The sequence below is a fragment of the Notothenia coriiceps genome, unplaced genomic scaffold (assembly GCF_000735185.1).
Source record: "Notothenia coriiceps isolate Sejong01 unplaced genomic scaffold, NC01 NC01_scaffold00000969, whole genome shotgun sequence".
Lineage (NCBI taxonomy): Eukaryota > Metazoa > Chordata > Actinopteri > Perciformes > Nototheniidae > Notothenia > Notothenia coriiceps.
Window position 1 is genome coordinate 406,438 of NW_011333670.1, and position 9,479 is coordinate 415,916.

At 42.3% G+C, this 9,479-nt stretch overlaps 1 protein-coding gene across 1 annotated transcript in view; it reads right to left on the bottom strand.

Moving 5' to 3' along the window:
* LOC104958294 (ephrin type-A receptor 3-like) overlaps positions 1-944 on the bottom strand; it is an 11,663-nt gene extending 10,719 nt beyond the window's left edge. Inside the window, exon 1 of the mRNA XM_010786016.1 lies at positions 889-944. Within this exon, the coding sequence (XP_010784318.1) occupies positions 889-944 (56 nt within the window). The remainder of the gene's footprint in view (positions 1-888) is intronic.
* Between the last annotated feature and the right edge of the window lie 8,535 nt (positions 945-9,479).

Consider the following 9,479-nt stretch of genomic DNA (forward strand, 5'->3'; position numbering starts at 1 on the left):
GCACGCACGCACGCACACACGCACACACACACACACACACACACACACACACACACACACACACACACACACACACACACACACACACACACACACACACACACACACACACACATACACACACACACACCTGCCAGCATTTGCCTCTCAAAGCCAATAAACTCCTAATGCTACATTTTCAAAGTCGCTTCAATGCTTAAAACGTTATCATCCCTTGGCCATGCACCACTACTCACTGAAGTATGCAGTACAATGGCATAGCGCTTATCCAACCAATACACACAGTATAACACACACATATTGCTATGCATTACTTTTGAATCCGTATGGTAATTATTTGTTTCCTTTGTGAATTTCATACATTTCTCCTATTGACTCATGTGACTTAAACTGTGAAGCCCCAGCATCAATCAGGGAGTTTAGAAAAAGATTCGGCATTAAGTGATTTAAACACCCAGATGGCTTTCTTTCATTCAAAAGCGAACAAAAGCACTAACTGATATCTCCGTAGGATGAAATGCAATTTCACCATGATACCACCAATAGAGCCTCTCCCGCGGCACAGTAACACTGAGAATTGTCCGTTTTTATGTTCCATCTAACAATAATCCTCTGCGTCTACGTTGAGCCCCCGCCCTGCATGTTCTTAACACACCAATATAACAGCATTATGTGTTTTTCAGATAAGAAAACATCACAAAAGGCTGAATCAAATATTCATCCTGTGTTACCCGTTGATCAGTAATCTCCTGTTTTCATTTTGGCGCTGTCGCTTCCTCCATCCCCTATTTCCCCGCTCTCATGCTCCCCAGTTTCATCTGCACGCTCTTTTCCGATGTAATCTTTTTGTGTATGGGGAACGGGAGAGAAAAAGAGAAATGATGATACCTTAAAAATGACACAAAGCCATTTTCTGTACTGCTGGAGTTACTGATGAAGTTCATATCCCTATGTTTGCAGATGAACATGTGTGTGTTTGTTCACGTGTACAGTATGTGTATATGCTTCCTTCTTTGCAAGGATCTGAATATTGAATAAATCTTCCTTATCTATTACATTTGAATCAGCCCAGATTGTGGTTGTGTTGCAGGATCAGAAGGAAACGTTCCTGCAGACAAAGAAGTTACAATGACCGTGAACAGCCTTGCAGCTCGCTGGAGTCTTGTACTTGTTAGTGCTGATCACACTGAAGCATGTGTGTTTGTGTCTGGCCTCTGTTCTCCACGAGCATGTCTCCTGTTGATTGGATCACCACACACACACACACACACACACACACACACACACACACACACACACACACACACACACACACACACACACACACACACACACACACACACACACACACACACACACACACTAATGATGAGTCACACTTCTAAGATACTTATAGAATGAAAGCTCCCTCTGCAACATATAGCTTTTTAATATAACAGACACACTGTACAAATGAATCAAGATTTGTTCTCATTATCTATTTAAAAAACACCATACTGTACAATCTGGCTTAGTCTGTATTTTAGCAATGTACAGTATGTAAAAGCAGACATTTTTAAATGTATTTTGGCCTTTAGTTTGCACATGGAGATTGTTTGAATGGACTGAAAACTGAGCTTTGTTAAAACGTCAGGACCAGGGGAATCAGTAACTCTGATTTCAATGTTGCTGTGTGGACAGGGAAGACAGCGTTCTTGGCTTTTTATGTCAGATTGTGCACCATTTTCTCATTTGTAAGGTTTCAGACATCTACCCCAACGGCCGCATCATACATCCTTGAACCAGAAACATGGTCAAATAACCTTACTGACAGGATATGTTTACCCCTACAAGTGGATTTACTGTACTGGCTACGAAGGTCACTGCTACATTATCCAACACTCCCACGACAAAGACCCTGCTGACATTGTTGCTGATACAAGATGATTATTTGATGCCACAAGAGCGGTATATGGTCCCAGCTATCGCCGCCTAACCCCCCTTCGCTCTAAAGATGGGCTCTTGCTTCTGAAGGACAAGGATGCAATAGCAAACAGGTGGAAAGAGCACTATAAGGACCTCTTAAACAGGGACACCATTCCTGAGATGGAGGCTCTTGACCAACTCCCTCAACAGCCCATAGCTGAAAGCATGGGAGAACCACCCAGCCTGGGTGAGATGCTGGATGCCATTAAGAATATGAAAAACAACAAGGCTGCTGGGCCCGACGGCATCCCAGCAGAAGTCCTGAAGAAAGGCGGACCCGATCTTCTTAAGCACATCCATGCCCTGCTTCTCAAAATCTGGGAAGAAGAGGAAATCCCTGCTCAGTTTAGGGATGCCTTAATTGTCTCCATATTTAAGAAGGGAGACAGGGCAGACTGTGGAAATTACCGCTGCATTTCTCTCTTTTCCACCATAGGGAAAGCCCTAGCTCGGGTGTTGGCCAACAGACTCACCCCGCTGTCAGAAAGCATCCTTCCTGAGTCTCAGAGTGGATTTTGCCCAAACAGAGGCACTACAGACATGATTTTCACAACTCGCCAACTGCAAGAAAAATGCAGTGAACAAAATCAACCATTATACAGTTGCAAGAAAAAGTATGTGAACCCTTTGGAATTACCTGGATTTCTGCATAAGTTGGTCATAAAATGGAGGAAGCAACTGCTGTCCAGAAAAAACATTGCTGCACGTTTGAAGTTTGCAAAAGAGCACCTGGATGTTCCATAGCACTACTGGCAAAATATTCTGTGGACAGATGAAACCAAAGTTGAGTTGTTTGGAAGGAACACACAACGCTATGTGTGGAGAAAAAAAGGCACAGCACACCAACATCAAAACCTCATCCCAACTGTGAAGTATGGTGGAGGGAGCATCATGGTTTGGGGCTGCTTTGCTGCCTCAGGGCCTGGACAGATTGCCATCATCGACGGAAAAATGAATTCTCAAGTTTATCAAGACATTTTGCTGGAGAACTTAAGGCCATCTGTCCACCAATTGAAGCTCAACAGAAGATGGGTGATGCAACAGGACAACGACCCAAAGCACAGAAGTAAATCAACAACAGAATGGCTTCAACAGAAGAAAATACGCCTTCTGGAGTGGCCCAGTCAGAGTCCTGACCTCAACCCAATTGAGATGCTGTGTCATGACCTCAAGAGAGCGATTCACAAACCTAAAGAAGTGCCACATAGACCTAAAAGCTTGGGAAGACATGGCAACAGACAGGGCGACCTGGAGAAACCTTGTCCGTGAGGGTGCTGCACTATACAATGATGACAAGACAAGCACAGACTCAGGAAGGAGAGATCAACCACCAAACAGGTCCAACCCAAACCCTCCACCACTACATTCCCCTGTCCACACTGCACAAGAATAATTGGGTCCAGAATCGGCCTCTATGCCCAACTGAAGACCCACAAGGACCAAGAAGGAGGACAGTTATACTCGACTACGAGTGACCGCCGATGATGATGATGAATATGATGATGATGGTGGTGTGTGTGTGTGTGTATGTTTTTGTATGTTTGTCTATGTGTATGTCTTTCTGTGGGTCTGTTTGCACAGCCCAACATGCCCACTGGACTAAACAGCGCTACAATTGTGTTTCTGCATTTTCATGAAAAATCCCCCTGTACATGTGGGCTAGTCCTTTACAGTATGCTTCATACCTTTTGCAGGGCAAGCACTCTGTAGTTAACTCATATGTTGTTTTGTTTTTTGTTCTCTGATTTCAGCATGAAACACAAATTGATCACTAAAATATCTATTTAAACTCATCTGCTATTTTTGAATTTTGCACAGTTTCTCCTTGCCAAGCAGTGAGCCTCACACATGTGTACTTTGCTCACATGCTATTTCTCCATCAGTTTCGTCTTTTTTCCTCCCCATCTATAGCTTCTTCTCTTTTTCTTTCTCTCTTCCTCCATCATTGCAGTGGTCCCAGAGGTAATTACGAAGTGTTTCAGACAGTGGTTTTGGAGATCTGGGACTCTCAAACAACCATTATTCTCCAGATCAATTGCTTTGGACTAAACTGAACACACACTCTCAGAAGCACAGTACAATTAAAAGTCAACACAGGGGAAATTCTACACACACTCACACGGACACACGTCTGCATGTGCATGCACACATACACCTGGATTAGCCTATAGGACGTGCAGATTAGACAATGAACATATTCAGCACCCAAGCATGCACAAACACGCATGTGCATGGGGGCGTTCAAGGAGAAAGGCTCAGACAAATATACACATTACCACATGCTACCACAAAACCTGCGTACATAACGAAGTGGAGGAGGATTCAACAGAGCTTAAAGCCAATCTGGTGCTAAAGGAAAGCAGCAGTTGAGAAATCTTTTTTGATAACCGCTTCAAAACAACCTACCACTGCGAGGGCCCCACAGAGCCAAGTCGAGCGACAGCACCAAACAAACCTTTGCTCCGAGCACAACAAACGTTTGCATGTTTTCTCTTCAAAGGATCACACGCTAATACACTCCGCAGCATGCCTTATCAAAGCTTTCAAACTGTGTGAGTGTGTGCAAGAGTCAGTATCTGTGCTGCTGTGTGTTTGCTTGCATGTTTGTATATGCATATATGTGTTTATACGGGTGTGTTGCCCCCTGAGTACAGCATATACAGTACATACACCCACATCCTTGATGATGAGACACAAGGGACTTACTGTGATAGAAAAATAACGCTGCACTCGCTAATTTGCTAAGACAAGGCAAACTAGTGACGTTTCAACAGCTTCACAACAAATTATTTTTACAATTGAACAAGGTCAAATTAAGGACATTTTGTGATCTGCACTTAGCCTGAATCTCATTAGAAATATGAGAAGCTGGGGAGATCAATGAGGAAATTAAAACACTGCAAAGGCTTGTTTAAACCTGCTGTTCTCCCCTACATGTGGAGCTGTACTGAGACTGTATGTACTGCTGAGCCTTGTGTACAGTTGGATGCTGGGAACAGTCTCTTATATGGATCTAAATATAGAAACTCTCCTCTTGCTGTGCGTGGACTCTCACTTAGTCTCTCTCTTTCTGTCTCACTGACTCGAATACACACAAACACAAACTCAATAAACACTCGGCAATTTTCACAACTTTTGTCCCACACAAACTCCTGCATTTATGTATGTGTGTGTTTGTGTGTGTGAGTGGGTCTCATGAGGGCTCTGGTGAAGTAGGGCAGGCTGGAGGAAAGTGGGGCGACAGGGGGGGAAGTAAGCCCAGTCAGAATATCAATAATGGATAAACATGTAGCCATCAGCAGGGAGTGAAGGAGAGGGAGATGTAAAGAGATAGAGGGAGAGTGAGGACATGGGAGAAAGGGTGAAGAGTGAGGACAAAGGACAAGAGGAGTGAGGGAAAGTTAGACAGGCAGTAGAGTCAAGGGCACTACTTTTAAAGAGTTTGTTTACCAAGGAAAGATAAAATGATTAACGGCTTGATAAGTTCCGAGGGGTCTAAAAACCTGTCTCATGATGGTAGGAAATCACTGTGTTGTGTTTGGCCATTTGATAAGACTTCAAAATTATTGATCTGTTACTCAAAATGGACTTCCTGGATCGATATGCCATGTCTTAAATGTAGCTGAAGCAAAGGCAGCACCTCCAACATCTGGGCAAATAAAACATAAACAATCTGTGCTTGGTCATTCTGGGGAAACCAGCGTTTAAAATGACTGTTTACACAGTTTTTTTTTTTTATACATACGTGTAAATCGGATTTCAAACAAAAAAATGTATTAGACACAATTAAAAAATACATTCTGGTCTCAAAAGACAAGCCAATGCCAAGGTCAAAACCACTTGATGTTATCCTCAGTGCAACTTTTACCCTGTTGCAGCATGTTTTTAGTTTATACAAATATATAATAAGATTTTGATTGCTTAAAAATATCTTCAGCGTTGGGTTGCGATTCACTACACCTTCATATCACTGCTGGTTCCAAAAAACAGAATGACGAACAACATATTGACAAACCCAAGGAATCTAAAGTTCACATCATTTGTATGGTCTATAAAATAGACTTAAAACTTTAAAAAAGATTCACATCTTTTACCCTGTGAAGCAGGAGTTGATTTTTCTTCCCCTCATGTGCAAGTACAACACCTACACGCCAACCACCTCTATCAGTGTGAAATCATACTACTGTATTGAAAGGATTTTCTGTTCCACTTTTAACAAAGAGTCCTTGAGTCACAGGTAGTGAGTACTGGAGCGAAGGAAAATTAGTGTGTGTAAGGTTGAGTTTGGAAATGTACAATTTTTCACATTTAAGTAGGTATATCAGTGTGAGAGGTGAACCATCCAACAGTGCTCCAAATCCATTTAGCCTTAGGTAAATGATGAAAATAGGATGCACAGGGCTCCACTCTGCACGACACTGTCACCCCTGATTCATATTTATGCAGCCTCTAGCATAAAATCAGGTGTGTGTGCCTGTGTATGCCTGTGTGTGAATATGAGGTCTGTTTTTTATTTTGGGGCCTGCCTGTGAAAGCGGGAGTACGAGGGGAAAAGAAAGAGAGGAGGGTGTTCAGAGGTGTTTTGCCACAGGGCACCCCAGCATTTACTTTCATATAAACGTTGAACCCTTGTAACCCCAGCCAGGGATTTTGTGTGTGTGTGTGTGTGTGTGTGTGTGTGTGTGTGTGTGTGTGTGTGTGTGTGTGTGTGTGTGTGTGTGTGTGTGTGTGTGTGTGTGTGTGTGTGTGTGTGTGTGTGTGTGTGTGTGTGTGTGACTTCATGTTTGTGCCTGGATGTCGGTTTAGAACAAATTACTGATTGGCTCCCTTGTTCAAAAGTCCACCCAAGGCATTTTTGGGCGATGGAGTAACTCAGGGTTACCATGAGGGCTTGTTGCTCATGGCAACTCAGCTGTGTCCACTTTTGTCTCCCCCTTTTGTACTTGAAAAGACATGATCACACGCAAAAAGCGCAAAAAGAGGGCCAATTGTGTTCTGTGTAATTGGTCAACAGTGAAATATTGATCAAACACCATTAACACTTCCCAGATAAATTGATATAATAATCTTTTTGTGACATCAATGACAGAATCGCTGTGATTGAGTTCCGCAAGGGGCGGTGTATCTAAGCATGTGTGTGTAAACAAATTGTCAGTGTGCCTCAGTTCTTCTCCCTGTGTACAAGCCTTTCTATTATTCCTTCCTTAATGACACTAATTAGACTGTTCCCTTTAATTAATATGTTCCTGATTGAGCATGTGTTTGTCTGTGTGAGCGCACGGTGGCTTGTGTGCGTGTGTGTGTTTGTCTGTGTGTGTGTGCACATTGCTGCCAATGAGGCATGATAATCAGACTGCTAATCCCACTGATCCTGATGCTCCTTGAGTGAGTGATAGTAAACAAAATGTCAGGCTGAGTTTGCGTGTGGAGCTTCTTGAATCCCACCATATTATTGCCGCTGACCTACAAACACAGGGGTGGCAACACCCGGCGTCTACATTTATGAAGGTGGAGGGAGTACAAGTGGGATCCATTACAGTCTCCTAATTACTTGCAAAGGTCGCAATTAGTGGTGTTGTGCATTGGGTTTGCATGAGGAAATATGAGAGGGGGAATATCACAGAGGGATTTGGAGGTGCACCAGCTCCTCCCTTTTCTAATAAATATGAACAGGCATATTCCTTTGTTTCCTCGCGACTGTTTCTTATTTTGGTTTGCCTCAGGCCCTGAGCGAAACCCGACCACCTCAACAGAGAAAATGAGACAATGTTTCTGCCTATTGACTTTCTGTTTTCATTCTATAATTGTTGCCATAAAGCATAATTAAACTTCATTGTTCATTCCTTCATCCTCTCTCTGTCTTTTTGCCGATCTCTCTCTCTTCTCTTTTTTCTTTCTCTTTCTGCTCTTTGTGTGTTAGAAAGTAATTATATCTCGGTGTGCCTGCGAGACGGCACACTCCTGATCCACTGATGAGAGCAGGCTGGGAGGTTGAATATAATGAAATGGAATACATTACAGAATGCCTGCGTCCATAGCCGTGCCTTTTTACTGCTTCATAACAAGATCTTTTGCTGCTTCTTACTTTAATAACTATCTCTTTTAGGCCAAAGTGACGGACTCACATGAGTCCTGATGTCTTTGCCATGTTTGGGATCATCTTTGTATACTACTATTCTGCTCCCAAGTAACCGTTGTTTGTTTCTTGCTATTGAAAGCTACTGTAACCGATCCAGCACCCAAGATAATTAAAAGCAAAGCATCTTTTGATCAGAGTTAGAGGTAAAGCGACATTCTCTCCTTAATTTGCATTTAGCTCTTTGGCTCCTTTCATGTATAAGCAAAGCAAGTAAGGTGGGAGATCCATCAAACAACAACAGTGATGACAAAACATTGCTCCACAAATCTCCAGAGAAGGTGCTTTGCAAGTTGTTTACTTTTCTGAGTAACTTGCTGCAACTCCTGCTGAAATGTAGCCATAGTAGTCATATTATTGGAAACAGAATATATACCTATAAAATCTACTGAATAGTTTTCCTATTATTTAAAGCCTGACTCAAACTACATTCTTTTTGGCTTGTATGGATATTGGTAATTGGATTTTTTTAAATCATGATATCAGTCAGAAATTGGTTAGAAGGGTGCTCTTATGCATCCTCCTTGGACTACAGTTCACTGCAACATGTGAAAAGTTGGACCCCAAGATCTTAGCCGGTTTTAAAGTTGCTTTTGAAATGATCTAATGAGCTGATCGTAACGTGTGTGTATCAGAAAGCAACTCAATATATATTGTTAGGGAATAATTTGCTTAGGTATTCAACCTTCGACCCAGTTCATAATTTTCTCCTCTCACTGTCTCTTTTCCCATGGCATAGGTCTACGGCCCTGGGTATTGCTGCTATCTCTCTTAAGGAGGAGCAGCTTGGGCGCATTGTTGTTGCCAGTCTATGACAGAGCACAAGCCGCCATGAGGTAGTTTACCGTTCAGGGACAAAGGTTCCCTGGCGCAAATTATTTTCTATGGACGACAGCTCTAGTTAGATTTAGGGTCCATAATGTTTAGTCTCACTGATGAAGAATGTTGATTATTACACTGGGAACTAGATAAAACCTCGAGCTGCAGAAAGAGTTCTTCAGAATTGGTTTGGCAACCGCTTTGTCAACTCGACCTGTCTTGTCAATTCTCCGGCCGTAACTCCAAATAAACCGTCAGTGTTTGCCATCAAAGCTCCAGCTCTGAGTCCTGTTTTCAATTGCTTCAGAAGTCTCCCCCACACATATATATTTTTTTATTATTTGTAGAGAACTTTGAATAATTAAGACAATTAAAAAGTAAAACAGTATTATCTGCACAAGATTGATCAAACAATACGAGTCACACAGTCAGTCAAGATGGTGAAAGTCCCAAAAAACATAATCAACTATTGGTTATCAGGATTCTATAAGAGAAATAATAATGGGAAGATATCTACAAGAATAGGTCAGCTTTAGATAAGACAGGACATGTACGTCAA